The sequence below is a fragment of the Corythoichthys intestinalis genome, chromosome 16 (assembly GCF_030265065.1).
Source record: "Corythoichthys intestinalis isolate RoL2023-P3 chromosome 16, ASM3026506v1, whole genome shotgun sequence".
Lineage (NCBI taxonomy): Eukaryota > Metazoa > Chordata > Actinopteri > Syngnathiformes > Syngnathidae > Corythoichthys > Corythoichthys intestinalis.
Window position 1 is genome coordinate 26,034,423 of NC_080410.1, and position 16,474 is coordinate 26,050,896.

The 16,474-nt window shown below is 38.7% G+C and overlaps 1 protein-coding gene across 1 annotated transcript in view; it reads left to right on the top strand.

The window, feature by feature from the left end:
- Positions 1–10,242: 10,242 nt before the first annotated feature.
- The window catches only part of iqck (IQ motif containing K), a 38,029-nt gene continuing 31,797 nt past the window's right edge, over positions 10,243–16,474 (top strand). The window contains exons 1-3 of the mRNA XM_057860676.1: positions 10,243–10,305; positions 12,447–12,510; positions 16,344–16,420. Coding sequence (XP_057716659.1) covers positions 10,243–10,305; positions 12,447–12,510; positions 16,344–16,420 — 204 coding nt within the window. The remainder of the gene's footprint in view (positions 10,306–12,446; positions 12,511–16,343; positions 16,421–16,474) is intronic.

Here is a 16,474-nt window from a genome sequence, read left to right on the forward strand (position 1 = left end):
TCTGAAATCATTTTCCTGGAAAGCAATCATTGCAGTTAGGTTTGTGTTTTTACGCGTCAGAAAGCCACGTCTAGCCGATTATTTTTAAATTGAATACAGTGTTTCCCTTATGACCTTGTTCATTAGTTGACTACTCCAATTAAATGATAAGTTCAATTCCATATATTCTGACCTAGTGGGGAAGAAACTTTGAAGTGAATTATGTTTCCCTTACAGGATGAAAAAAAAAAGCACAATAGTTTAATCAATTACAAAATATAAAAATTTTCAGCTGAAGTATGAATCACCTAATCTGGCACGCCAGAGTGTTCCATATAATACAAAGGCTGTCCAAACAATTCCACACAGGGCTGCAGTGGGTGCTGGATTTCATTCCAACAAAACAACATGACACATTTTAAAGTGTAATCTGTTGATTGTCGTCGGATGCTGCCTGTTTTAACAGAAACCTCATTGGTTAAACCAGTGTTTTTCAACCTTTTCGGAGTCACGGCACGTTTTTACGCTGGAAAAAATCTCGCGGCACACCACAAACCAAAAATGTTCCAAAATTACTTTCTGTACAGAATATCTAATTACAAAATCTCAATATTTACACTTACTTAGCATGAAACCTGAGCCTGTTTAGATGAACACAAAGCCAATACCCTGGCAGGAACTGAAGAAACACACACACAAAGCTCTTCTTCAACAGCTCTCAGTCTCTCTGTCTTTATTATTTTTTTTATAGCAGTTAGGCTTGAAAAGCTCAGAATTATTAGACAGGAGGACTTCAGCAATGTCTTTAACTGCATCAGGGCCGAGCATCTAGCTCAGTGTTTTTCAACTGGTGTGCCGCGGCACACTAGTGTACCGTGAGAGATCGTCAGGTGTGCCGCGAGAAATTATCCAATATTGCATTTTTGTTTTTTTTACTTTGTCGGGTGGAGTTGCAGTAGGAAGGAAGGTGTAGTTATGAGCAGATGAGCGAGGTATTGCTCGTGTCACGTTCAAGAACTGCTCGGATTTCTAGCCATCAGCCACTGTGCTGTCCGAGACAATGTGGACCCCAGCAAGTCTACTGTACATCATTTGATTTGACTCATCAAGTGTTGATATACACAAGTGTCCTTTCGATTTTATCCATATATGACGACCGTCAACCCTCTTGTTTTATTCCAACAAATTGTCGAGGACATCAAGGTGGCTGATGGCTAGAAATCCGAGCAGTTCTTGAACGTGACACGAACAGTTATTCAACAGCGCCATGGTGCCAAGCAAAAGAGTTTGGCACTGTTGCTTCTCTCCCAAGGAGTGGCCGGCCACCAAAGATGACGCCAAGAGTTCAGCGCAGAATACTCAAAGAGGTAAAAAAAGAACCCTAGAGTGTCTGCTAAATACAGAAATCACTGGCGCAGTCCAATATTTCTGTGCACATATGTGTAAAACTGTGGCCAAGAATGGTGTTCATGGGAAGAATCCACGGTGGAAGCCACGGCTGTCTAAAAAAAACCTTGTTGCTCGTTTAATGTTCGCAAAAAGGCACTTGGACACTCCACAGAAGTTTTGGCAAAATATTTTGTGGACTGATGAAACCAAAGTTGATTTGTTTGGGAGTAACACACAACGTGGAGGAAAAATGGAGCAGCTCATCAACATCAACACTTCATCCCCACCGTGAAGCATTGTGGAGGGAGCATCATGATTTGGGACTGTTTTGCTGCCTCAGCCATCAGCCACCTTGCTCTCCGAGACAATGTGGACCCCAGCAAGTCTACTGTACATCATTTGATTAGACTCGTCAAGTGTTGATATACACAAGTGTCCTTTCCATTTTATCCATATATGACGAACCCTCTTGTTTTAGTCCAACAAATTGTCGAGGACCTCAAGGTAGCTGATGGCTAGAAATCCAAGCAGTTCTTGAACGTGACACAAGCAGCTATTCAAAAGCGCCATGGTGCCAAGCAAGCTTAAACGTCATTTCCAAACGAAACACCCATCACTTCAGAACAAAGCGATGGACTATTTTGTTTGCCTTTGTGAAAACACAGAAAAACAGGCAATTTTTTTTGGGAAAAACTTCAAGGGTAAATGAGAAAGCGCTCAACCTCACTTATTGCTGAACTTGTTGCTAAATGCAAAAAGTCCCACACTATCGCAGAGAGATTAATACCACCTGCCTGCAAAAACATTGTCAGCTAGATCAGTGTTTTTCAACCTTTTATGAGTCACGGCACGTTTTTACATTGGAAAAAATCTCGCGGCACACCACAAATCAAAAATGTTCCAAAATTACTTTCTGTACAGTACATTTAATTATATATATATATATATATATATATATGTGTATATATATATATATATATATATATATATATATATATATATATATATATATATATATAAAAAATCAATATGTATACTTATTCAGTGTGAAACTTGAGCCTGCTTAGATGAACACAAAGCCTATATCCTGGCAGGAATTGAAGGAAGTCACACTTCAAGCTCTTCTTCAACAGCTCTCGGTCTCGCTCTATTTTTATTTTTTTATAGCAGTTAGGCTTGAAAAACTCAGAATTATCAGATCGGAGGACTTTAGTAATGTCTTTAACCGCATCAGGGCCGAGCATCTCACTTTTTGGTTTTAGCAACAAGTTCATTAACAAGGTTTTTGGGCTCTCTCATTTATCTTCGTAGCTTTTCTCAAAAAAGTTGCCCGTTTCTCTGTGTTTTCACAAAGGCGAACAAAATAGTCCATCGACTTATTTTGAAGCAGCGAGTGTTTCATTTGGAGATTACGTTTAAGCTTGCTTGGCACCATGGCGCTGTCGGATAGCTGCTCGTGTCGTGTTCAAGAACTGCTCGGATTTCTAGTCATCAGCCACCTTGCTGTCCTCAACAATGTGTTAGAATAAAACACTGGGGGAGGATTGACGGTCGTCAAATATGGATAAAATGGAAAGGAGACTTTCGTGTTTATCGACACTTGACGAGTGTAATCAGATGATGTACAGTAGACGTGCTGGGGTCCACATTGTAGAAGACAGCAAGATGGCCGATTGCTAGAAATCCGAGCAGTTCAAGAACTCCAAGACGACACAAGCAATACCTCGCTCATCTGCACACGACCGAAACTTTATAGTACCTATTCCTTCCTTCCTACTGCAACTCCGCCTGACGACGTAAAAAAAAAAAATGCGATATTGGATAATTTTTCACGGTATCGGATAATTTCTCGCAGCACACCAGATGATCTCTCACGGCACACTAGTGTGCCGTGGCACACCGGTTGAAAAGCACTGCAGTATTGCAAGGCAGCTTTCCAAAATTCTGTCCTTACACTGGTAAGGTTTAAAACCAATGCATATTGTGTGCATGTATGCAGGTTACAGATTCGAATTGCAAAGACAACCAGGTAAAATACCAAGAAAAACTTGATAAATAAAAACATTATTATGAATATGCAAAAAGTAGCTTTCCAATTTTAATAACTTTTAATACATATTTTTTTTAATCATATCAATAGATAATACCAAATAAACAACAATCTTTGGCTCATTGGCTACCGTTGACAGTGATAGACAAAACTATTTTCACATTGTCCACACTGTAATTTTGATATACAACCGCTCACAATACTATCTCTAAAGAAACAAATCAATAACTACCCACTGTTATAACTAAAGATGTCCCGATTGATCGGCATCCGATCACGTCATTTTCAAAGTATCGGAATCGGCAAAAAAATATCGGACATGCCTTTTCTTAATATATATATATTTTTTATTTAAATCGGTTTCTAATTGTATTTAACGTTATTTAACGGCATCCCGATCGATCGGGTCCGATCACGTCATTTTCAAAGTATCGGAATCGGCAAAAAAAATATCGGACATGGCTTTTCTTAATATATATATATATTTTATTTAAATCGTTTTCTAATTGTATTTAACGTTACAGACAAAATGTCTTACACTCATCCAGAGTAGTTTTGGCTTAAAGTAGGGCTATCAAATTTATTGCATTAACGGCGGTAATTAATTTTAAAAAATTCATCACGTCAAATAATTAACGCATGCGCTGCGCAACCCACTCATGCATTGTCGCGTTCAATCTATAATGACGCCTTTTTACCTATAGATAGCACTAAAAGGCAGCGTATAATGAGTAGAGAGAATTTTGACAGCCTTTGAAGCCTTTTTTTAATCTGGCTAAAGCCTTGCAATACCTCTCTCAGCAATTAAAAAAAACGTGGAAAGCAATGTGGGGAAGAAAGGTAGTAGTTGATCATTTTCTTTAAACGCTATGTTCTTTCCCAATGCAGAGAAGATATATCAATTGGTGCCCCTACGCACAGTCACGGTTGCACTTCCCATCATGCATTTGGGCAGAAGTTAAATGGCTGCAGTATCATTTACTGAAAGCTCGACAAATACACCAGATGGCAATATTTAGTCATAATATCCAAAGTCACATTTATCCTTTAAGAATTACAAGTCTTTCTATCCGTGGATCCCTCTCACAGAAAGAATGTTAATAATGTAAATGCCATCTTGAGGATTTATCGTCATAATAAACAAATACAGTACTTATGTACTGCATGTTGAATGTATATATTCGTCCGAGTTTTATTCATTTTTTTCTTAATGCATTGCCAAAATGTATATGATCGGGAAACATTTTCGGGAATGATTGGAATTGAATCGGGAGCAAAAAAAAAAGCAATCGGATCAGGAAATATCGGGATCGGCAGATACTCAAACTAAAACGATCGGGATCGGATCGGGAGCAAAAAAACATGATCGGAACAACCTAGTTATAACTGCTTTACTGTTTTATTACTTATTTTTTTTACTAATTGGCTACCACTGACATTGATAAACATTCATTCTTTTCGAACTCGGAGGGTTGACAGCGAATGAAGGAATGTTCATTGGCTGGCAGCTCTACCACTTCGAATGAATTGGACGTCTACTAGTAACAAGCTAATCAAAATTCAGAAGGAAACAGAAGGAGGAATGAAAAGAGCCAAATCATTATTATTATTATGATTATTTTTGTCCACAAACTAACAAGGATGTGTAAACGTTATTATTATTATTATTATTATTATTTTTAATATTCACTGTTGGTGTCATCCCACATAGTAGTAGCAAAAAAGCTAAAAATAAATCATCAAGTTGACTTTGTCCATTTTCTGTTTCTGCACCTGTTCCAGCTGTAGTACTACAGCAGAATGCAGCACAAACTGAGCTTTGTAAAATTTAAATTCCCTCCATTGAGAAATAAGAAATGTCTTCAAAATCAATTAATCCGAGGAAATGCAGCACGTAGAATTCATGGGTGGAACCCCCCGCCCCCCTATCTTCCGAGTATTCTAGTTCCTGGTATTCCTACTATGGTTTATTAACACTGGCAGTCTGGGGTATTCGCTTCGAGACCCTCAGGCAATCCGTTTATCTTTCTGCACATTTCGTTGACACTCTGACATAAATCTACTCTTATAAATTGAAGGACCGTAGCTGTTAAAGAAGGTGCACTTCTCTTTTGAATTGTCTATGCCGTCGCGGTTGTGTCTTCTCTTTAGAAAAACACACGAGCTGCTTTTGAACTTTGCTCATAAACAAGGGTGAATGACCTGAATGTGGCAGAAACCCCCACAGGGCAGAACACATGCTAAAACGCTATCATCAGCAATTGGCCATATGGGAGAGCAAATAGTCATTTGCATGGCTAACATCTTCTGTTTTACTGTGTTGCTAAGGTGTTTTGGATTAAGTTATTTGTCTCACGTGCCATGAAAGGCCCACCAGCCGTAGGTTGTATATTTTTTCTCTCCCTCCTCATTAACGCGTTCTTTTAAGGTAATCTTGGTTTTCTGGGAGATAGGAGCAGCCACATAGATTCCCCAGAGAGTCCCATGAAAAGTGTCCTCCACATGACTGTGACACTTAAGAGTCAGACGTCATTTTCTCTATTGGAAGAAAATGTAAATAAGCTCTCTTGGGAATCAGAACGCCTTATCTAAACCATTAAAAACATTTACATTAATGTACTTTTAATTAAGACTTTCAAAGCATTCTGGTATTATATTCAGACGTAATAAGTAGTTCTTTAAAAGCAACCTTCCCTTCCCCGCCCCTGTCACAAAATATGTTCATTAACCCTTTCACGCACAAATTATTACTTTTTTTTTTTTTAACACTTACAGTGCATACATTAGGCTCATTGGCTACCATTGACAGCGCTAGACGTCCAGTCTGTTTTGAATGAACAAATGTTCATTCGCCCACCCTAGTCAAAATGAATTGGACGTCTAGCGCCGTCAGTGGCAGCAAGTTTATTATATACTAGTAAAAACAAAAAAAAACAACAACCAATTTTTGATGGTTTTTACTTGTTTTTACGGGGATTTTTTAAGCAGTTTTTTAAAATTTACTTTTCACCCTTTTATAGTTTTTTGTGGTTTTAATGTCTTTCTGTGATGATTTTTCAGTTTTTTTTTCCTGTTTTTAATAGTATTTGACCGATACCATTTTTTGGCCCCGATACTGAATACCGCTGTGCAGTATCGGCCAATACCGATACCAAACCGATACCACTTTGTTTGATTTGATATATAGTAGGGCTGTCATAATTATCGCGTTAACTGGCATTAATTATCTTTTTAAATTAATCACGTTAAGATATTTGACGGATTTAACGCACATGCCCCGCTCAAACAGACTAAAATGACAGCAAAGTGTCATTTCCACTTGTTACTTGTGTTTTTTGGTGTTTTGCTGCCCTCTGCTGGCACTTGGGTGCGCCTGATTTTATGGGTTTCAGCACCATAATTATTATTGACATCAACAATGGCGAGCTACTAGTGTATTTTTTGATTGAAAATTTTACAAACTTTATTAAAACGAAAACATTAAGAGGGGTTTTAATATAAAATTTCTATAACTTGTACTAACATTTATCTTTTAAGAACTACAAGTCTTTCTATCCATAGACCGCTTTAAAAGAATGTTAATAATGTTAATGCCATCTTGTTGATTTATTATTATAATAAACAAATACAGTACTTATGTACAGTATGTTGAATGTATATACGGTGTCCTTCTTGTGTCTTATCTTTCCATTCCACCAATAATTTACAGAAAAATATGGCATATTTTATAGATGGTTTGAATTGCGATTAATTACGATTAATTGATTTTTAAGCTGTGATTAACTTGCTTAAACATTTTAATCGTTTGACAGCCCTAATATATAGACATAGTAAATCCAGTATAACTACATACCTGGTATGGGTGACAATAGCTAATAATAAATCTTTAGTTTTCAAAGACCAAAATAGTGCTATGTTTGTGAAATTAAAACATGTATAATTCTAGCCCAAAAGTAAGAAAGTAAAAATACAATGAATAAACTTTTTAAAACCCTGAGTTTTGGCTCTCAAAGGCCAAACAGTGCAACTTTCATGAAATTATAAGTAATAGTAATTGACCACAGCATCCTGCATCTCTATTAGCCTCCCTCTCTGTGCACCAGCAGCAACACACACTTAGCCACTTAGCTTAGCGTACTTTACTTACTTCTACAGCACTTTTGAATAGGCTTGCCACCCGTCCTTTGAAATGAGGAATGGTTCCGAATTGGGACTTAAAAGTTGCGTTCCGTATTGAACCAATACGGAATATATAAAAAGATACCGGTACATTTCTATACATTTTTATACAGTTTTGGGGATGTCCCTTTTTTTCGTTGCCTGTATGGATTTGCGCACGAGGGGGGCGTCCCTTATTTCTATTTCTAAAAGGTGGCAACCCTACTTTTGAAACAGGTCTCAAATTACTGCGGCATTTCTTTCAGTAAAAGACAATAAAATTAAAGTAGACGAAGTGAGCTGACCAGGCTGTCCAGCCCCCTTTCTCTTTCTACTGGTATCAGTATCGGTGCATATTTAGTTTTTACAGTTTTCACTTTTTTTTTTTTTTGTAGATTTTTTCCCCCTCTTTTGCATTTCCCCCCCACTGTTTTGCGGATTTTTAACACAAGAAATTACAAAGAAACTAAAAAGAATGAACGAATCTATTTAAAAAGATTTTTAATGACCAAAAAGTTACTCTCCCAGGTCCTACAGTGGGGAGAACAAGTATTTGAACCACTGCCGATTTTGCTGGTTTTCCCACTTGCAAAGCATGTAGAGGTCTGTAATTTGTATCATAAGTTCTCTTCAACTGTTAGGGACAGAATCTAATACAAAAAAAAAAACAGAAAATCACGTTGTATGATTTTTAAAAAATAAATTCGCATTTGATTGCATGAAATACGTATTTGATACATCACAAAAATCAAACTTAATATTTGGTACAGAAACCTTTGTTTGCTATTACAGATACCAAACGTTTCCTGTAGTCCTTGACAAGGTATGCACACACTGCAGCAGGGATTTTGGCCCACTCCTCCATGCAGATCTTCTCCAGAGCCTTCAGGTTTCGGGGCTGCTGCCGGGCAACACGGACTTTCAGCTCCCTCCATAGCTTTTCTATCGGGTTCAGATCTGGTGACTGGCTAGGCCACTCCAGGACCTTAAAATGCTTCTTACGGAGCCACTCTTTAGTTGCCTTGGTTGTGTGCTTTGGGTCGTTGTCATGCTGGAAGACCCAGCCACGACCCATCTTCAGGGCTCTCACTGAAGGAAGGAGGTTGTCAGCCAAGATTTGGCGATACATAGCCCCATCCATCCTCCCCTCAATACGGTGCAGTCGTCCTGTGCCCTTGGCAGAGAAGCAGCCCCCAAAAATGATGTTTCCTCCTCCATGTTTCACAGTTGGGATGGTGTTCTTGGGGTTGTACTCATCCTTCTTTTTCCTCCAAACACGACGAGCCGAGTTTAGACCAAAAAGTTCAATTTTGGTCTCATCCGACCACATGATCTTCTCCCATTGCTCCTCTGGATCATCCAGATGGTCAGTGGCAAACTTCAGACGTGTCTGGACATGCACTGGCTTCAGCAGCAGGACCTTGCGTGTGCTGTAGGATTTTAATCCATGACGGCGTAATGTGTTTCCGATGGTTTTCTTCGAGACTGTGGTTCCTGCTGTCTTCAGGTCATTGACCAGGTCCTGCCGTGTAGTTCTGGGCTGATCCCTCACCTTCCTCATGATCAGTGATGCCCCACGAGGTGAGATCTTGCATGGAGCCCCAGAACGAGGCAGATTTACCGTCAACTTGAACTTCTTCCATTTTCTAATAATCGCTCCAACAGTTGTTACCTTCTCATCAAGCTGCTTGCTTATTTTCCTGTAGTCCATCCCAGCCTTGTGCAGGTCTATTATTTTATCCCTGATGTCCTTACACAGCTCTTTGGTCTTGGCCATTGTGGAGAGGTTGGAGTTTGTTTGTTTGACCATGTGAACAGGTGTCTTTTGTACAGGTAACAAGTTCAAACAGGTGCAGTTACTTCTGGTAATGAGTGGAGAACAGGAAGGGTTCTTAAGAAAGAACTAAGACCTGAAATATTTACTAGTTGATAATGTATCAAATACTTATTTCATGCTTAAACTAAGGAAATAGAGCAACAATCTTCCTGCTGTTGAAACTGCATTAAATGTTATTTAACCCTTTCAGGAACAGTGGTCAATAGACTGGACAGCTATTCAAAAGTTGACACTTACAGTGGGGAGAACAAGTATTTGATACACTGCAGATTTTGCTGGTTTTCCCACTTGCAAGCCATGTAGAGGTACGTGTTATAAGTGGTAACACACAAAAGTTACAGTGTTGTCAATGTCAAAACAGTTCATTTTGAGAGCATATATGGTTTGTTTACATTGATCAAAAGCAACCAATGAGTTAATATTTTCTTGAATTCAAAAGGTGAAAAGGGTAAAACGGTGACATGGTGTTAAGATAAGGACCAAGCAAGAAGAAACAAGCGAGTGACAAGAATTTAACTGGACTGAATGTCTATCAACTTCAATAGCAGTGAATGAGTACATTTACTCTGTGTCAAAAATAGTCCCCTACACCCCTCTTGTGGTCATCTAAGGAGACGCTTTGTTCCTTCCCGCGTGATTGTTGTGCATTTCCTTAGCAACGACTGACTGCTTAGCAACAACACAATCAGTGACAGAAGTGACGCTAGGAATTAGACGGTTTTACTTTATTTGGATTATGATTATTTTTAGTTGAGCAGTGAGTTAAAAGGTCAATTTAGTTTAGAGAAGGAGTTCCAAAGAAATAATATGTTTAATCACCAAACTCAAGATGCCTCTCAAATACCAAACACAGCTGGTGACAAAAGGTCCCTTTGGGAGGAGGTGTGCGCTGGTAAGATGATCAAGCACTTTTGTTTTAACATGTAAGAGTATAAAAGATTTTTTTTTCAGTTAATTGATATTTGGTTAAACTTTGATGTGTTAGGAATTTATTTGCTTTAAATTAGATTTTAGTTAGTTGTACCTTCACCTCTTGATGACCATGGTTGCGAATTATTGATATTCTGGGTCAAAGCAGCCTAATTTAAAAAAAAAATTTTTTTTAACGGTAGACACCTGTTATCGTTAATTTGCACTATACATAAAATTCTATTAATTTTGTTATTTGTATTTTTTATTGATTATATTTTGTTATTAACATTTATCATCAGCAGCATTCAATACAGTCAACCATACAGTCTTTGTGGCTCGTTTACAGCACGTCACAGGTATCCGTGGTAACCCTTAAAAAAGGGAGCTAGAGCCCCAGAGTTGGGCTCAAGGGCATTTATCATGGAAGGTGTGCCAAAAGTAATATATTAAGTTTTGCTCTAGTTATGATTTAAAAAGTTTTGTGCTAGCCACCGCTTCACATCGGAAATGCACTCCGTCAATTTAGTGAGAGCAGTTTGTTCGTTGGGTCTCAGGGGCAAATACAGCTGAAGGCCATTTGCATAAAAATGAAAAGAGATATTATGTTTTTATTTTTTTAAATTGATCCTAAAAATAGCAAATAAAGTGCAAACAGAACAGGCCCCAAAACAGAGCCTTGTGGCACCCCGCAAGGCAGAGGAGTTTGTAGGGAGGAAAATTCTCCAATCATTACCGAGAAGGTCCTATATTCCAGGTCCAACTTAAATCATTAAAAATCTTGGAGTGATATTCGATAGCAGGCTCAACTTTGAAAAACATTAGTTCTGTTGTAACAGCTCCGTCTCTTGGCCAAAGGGAAGCCTTTTCTTAGTCGTCACAACCTTGAAAATGCAACTCATGCCTTATTAAGCTCAAGACTGGACTACTGCAATGTACTTTGTGGTGGTCTTCCCAAGTCCTCTATTTATCGTCTGCAACTTGTTTGAACTGCTGCTGCTCGATTTTTAACCGGTAGACCCAAACATGTCATCGCTCCACTGGCTTCTAGTTAATTTTAGAACTGATTTCAAACTTTTACTGTTTGTTTTTAATTCTATTAATGGGCTGGCTCCTTCTTATTTGTCAGAGATTTTAACCCTCCCTAACTTTGGCTGGGCTCTTTGTTCAACTGACCATCTTCTCAAAGTTCCAAGGTCGAGACTTAAACATTAGAGTGATTGATCTTTTGCAGTTGCTGCCCCCAGATTGTGGAACAGCCTGCCCACTGAAATCCGCACCATTAAGAATCTAGGCCTTTTTTAAATCACGGTTAAAGACCCACTTTTTTAGACTCGCCTTTTATCCAGACTAGGGTAGCCTGGTTTTATTTCTTAAGGGATTTAATGCTTTGGTTTGTATGTTTTATTGTTTTATCTGCTGTTTTGACTTTTGTGTTGTGTTTTTTACTCTCTCAATGTCAATGTATAATACTTCCCTGCCTTTTATTTATTATTAACTACAGTGGTATGAAAATGTATCTGAACCTTTTGGAATTTCTCAGATTTCTGCATAAAATCCCCATCAAATGTGATCTGATCTTTGTCAAAATCACACAGATGAAAAAACAGTGTCTTCTTTAACTAAAACCATCACAACATTTATACGTTTTCATATTTTAATGAGGATAGTATGCAAACAATGACAGAAAGGGAAAAATAAGTAAGTGAACCATCACATTTAATATTGTGCCCCCCCCCCAAACCCCTTTGCAATAACTTCAACCAGACGCTTCCTGTAGCTGCAAATCAGTCTGGCACATTGATCAGGACTAATCTTGGCCCATTCTTTTCTACAAAACTGCAATAGTTCAGTCAGATTCCTGGGATGTCTGGCGTGAATCACTGTCTTTAGATCATGCCACAGCATCTCAATGGGGTTCAAGTCTGGACTTTGACTTGGCCACTCCAGAACGTGTATTTTGTTCTTCTGAAACCATTCAGAAGTTGATTTAATTCTGTGTTTCCATCCTGTGTTTTAATTCCATCCTCTTTTTAGCTTCAACTGTCTGACAGACGGCCTCTGGTTTTCCTGCAAAACATCCTGATAAACGTTTGAATTCATTCTTGCATTAATGTTTGCAAGTTGTCCAGACCCCGAGGCAGCCAATCAGCCCCAAATTATGATGCTTCCTCCACCACGCTTCAAGGTAGGGAGGAGGTGTTGACATTGGTGAGCTTTTCCATTTTCACTCCAAAAATGATATTGTGTGTTACTCCCAAACAATTCAACTTTGGTTTCATCACTCCACAAAATATTTTGCCAAAACTTCTTTGGAGTGTTTAGGTGCCTTTTTGCGAACATTAAACGAGCAACAATGTTTTTTAGACATCAGCGGCTTCCTCCGTGGAGTCCTCCCATGAACACCATTCTTTGCCATAGTTTTACATATCTTTGATGTGTGCACAGAGATATTAGACTGTGCCACTGATTTCTGTAAGTCTTCAGCATACATTCTAGGGTTCTTTTTTACCTCTCTGAGTATTCTGCGCGGAACTCTTGGCGTCATCTTTGGTGGACAGCCACTCCTTGGGAACGAAGCAACAGTGCCAAACTCTCTCCTTTTGTAGACAACTTCTCTGACTGTCGATTGATAAACATCCAGACTTTTAGAGATTTTTTTTAACCCTTTCACAGCTTTCTATGAATCAACAATCAATGATCACAGGTCTTCAGACAGCTCTTTTGACCAAGCCATCATGCACATCAGACAATGCTTCTCATCAAGACAATTTGTTCCGTAGTTCCTTAATCTAAGTACATGTAAGGGCGAGACTTGAATGGAACAACACTTCTTTATTCAGTGTGCTTCTCAGCATATGTGCCACCGACACATCACAGAGATTCCTTTTATACTGTAATACCTCACCCATAGGAAGTGCACACTATGGCAACAGCAGTGTGACATAAATATGTAACACAATTCTTACCAGGTATGTGTTTTATAGTGGGCAGGGTAGCTTTAAACCACTCATCAGTGATTGGGCAAAGACCTGAGTTAAATTGTTTGGTAAAAATTGGTTTCAATTGCTCTTTAAGTCTTCTTAGCCAGAGGGTTCACGTACTTATTTTTTCCTTCTTCTGTCATTGTTTACATGCTATCCTCACTAAAATATGAAAAGCTATAAATGTTTGGGCGGTTTTAGTTAAAGCACACACTGTTTTTACATCTGTGTGATTTTGACAAAGATCAGATCACATTTGATGGAGATTTTATGCAGAATTGTGAGAAATTCCAAAAGGTTCAGATCCTTTTTCATGCCGCTGTATATCGTTGTTGTAAAGCACTTTGTGGACCTTTAGGGTTTTTGTAAAGGGCTATGGAAATAAATTTGATTTGATTTGATCTCTTTGTGGACCTTTTGGGTTTTTGTAAAAGGCTATAGAAATAAATTTGATTTGATTCGATCTATTTTCAATGTGATTCAGCATCTTCTTAAACGCCAAAACACTAGTAAACGACTTTTAAATCTTAACTCATCCATGGTCATTGGCAGCGCCAGACATCATGCCAATATAACTGGATTGGCTGGCATTGAGTGATCATGTTTCACTGCCATTGATGGCGATAGATGTCCAATCCAATCCCCGCAAGCCCTTCCAGTCAAAATAGATAGGACGTCTATCGCTGTTAATAGCAGGCATGAAAATCTCTCACCTTTCGGCGAAATTCGCCGTTTTGAAGTCAAAAAGGGCGACCTACGTGAATTGCGTAGATCCGAGGAGAAATTCTTTTTGGGAGGAGGGGGGGGGGACGGGAGGTTTTATTTATTATTATTATTATCATCCTGTGATTGATTTAGTACGTAAACTGAGCACTTAAGAACACAGTCAGCAAATCCTTCTAGACGCTTCGCTGACGAGAACCAATCATCGGCCCAAGCTGCGTTCCATTATTCCAAACGCGCGCACGCCATACGTGTACATGGAGTGCTCGGAGAGCCTTTGGTTGGCTTGCAAAGCTGCGAAAACAAAAAGCAGGCCTTACCCACACCGGGGCAGACCAGAGCGCAGCATACACACTTGCCTGTATTTGCCAGCAGATTGAATTTGGTGAGTAATGGTTTCAATCGTTTTCACATTTTGCGATATAAAAAAGTTACTGCCATTCGTTGCAGCTTGCGTTGAACACTGCCAGAGCTAGCCAAATCTCCCATGAAAAAAAATAGCTCCCGTTAAATTGGCGTCAAGCTTGTGTATTTAGCGGTAATATAAATGAAGAAACGCACTGTTGAGTCAAATTAAGCGGCTGCTCTCGGATGGAGGGGGCGCCTCGTATCGCTCCCGTTGTTCGCCTGAGACGCGTTATTTTCGGCTGGGACTTGAGCTGACGGCCGGTGTCGGCACAACACCGGCCCGACGAGTGTTAGGAATGACTCTTGCTTCTTAAAGCTTTTCAGAAATACAGGGATCCCTCGTTTTTCGCGGTTAATGGGGACCAGAACCCGCCGCAATAAGTGAAAACCGCGAAGTAGCCCCCTCCCAATTAAAGTATGTCACAGTCGCAGACAATTATTATCTAAAGCTGGTTAAAATTGAAGTTATGTTGTTTAAGGTGTATTAAATACTTGTTCATGTGCCCCTTTTGATCCATGAGCACCTGCCCCTCCACCGGTCTCTGCACGGCCCTGCTGAAACACAGTGTGGGTTGACAGAGCTCAATATTTTGTTGGGGTGTACAATGTACTGGAACATATTTCCTCCACACCCTTCTCACCTTTTTAACCCCTGACCCATTTTCATGCCTGTAATAGAAGGCAGGAGTCCATTTTTGAGATGTTGGCGTCAAGGAGTCGATGATATGCGCATGTTTAATTACATTTTATGCACAAGAATATGTATTAGGTTTGTTCCGATCATGTTTTTTTTGCTCCCGATCCGATCCCGATCGTTTTAGTTTGAGTATCCGATTGCTTTTTTTTGCTCCCGATTCAATTCCAATCATTCCCGATAATTTTTCCCGATCATATACATTTTGGCAATGCATTAAGAAAAAAATGAATAAAACTCGGACGAATATATACATTCAACATACAGTACATAAGTACTGTATTTGTTTATTATGACAATAAATCCTCAAGATGGCATTTACATTATTAACATTCTTCCTGTGAGAGGGATCCACGGATAGAAAGACTTGTGACTTTGTGTATTGTGAGTAAATATTGCCATCTAGTGTATTTGTTGAGCTTTCAGTAAATGATTCTGCAGGCATGCCCCAATGCATGATGGGAGTGGAACCATGATGGGAAGTAAAACCATGACTGTGCGTCGTGCTACCAGTGGATATATCTTCTCTGCTTTGGGAATAACTTAAGGTGTTAAGACAAAGATCTATTGTCACCTTGCTTCCCCACATTGCTTCCCATGATATTTCTAATCATAGAAGAGAGGAATAGGTATTAGCCAATACAAGAAGGCTTCAAAGGCTGCCAAAGTTTTCTCTACTCATGTTGTGCTGCCTTTTATCTCTCTATAAAAGTAAAACGGTGTTATTACAGATTGTGCGTGACAATGAGTGCGAGGATCGTGCAGCGTATATATTAATAGTGTTAAATATTTTAACATGAAACATTTTTTATTAAATTAATTGCTGCCGTTATCGGGATATTTTTGATAACCCTACGTTAAGCCTAAACTAAATGCTCTGGATGAGTGTAATATATTATGTCTGTAACGTTAAATACAATAAGAAAACGATTTAACTAAAATATATATATATTAAAAAAACGCATGGCCGATATTTTTTTGCCGATTCCGATACTTTGAAAATGACGTGATCGGACCCGATCGATCGGGACATCTCTAATATGTATGGTTACATTATAACATTAACAAACAAACAAAGAAGACTATAGAAATCGAAAAACATTGACTGTTTAGAAGCTCAAAAAAGCTGTCATAAATTATGCAAAAAAATTCTAATCATGTACATAAAAATGGAGTTAAGTAAATCAATTAAAGTCATGTGTTTATTTGTAGAGTTTGAAGCAAAGCTGCCCACTCCTCCAGATGGGACATGTTCAGAACACTCTAAAGATAGCAGCACATCCTCAAAGGTAAAAAAAAAAAAAAAAAAAAAAAAAAAAGAAAATATATTGTACTTACAAATT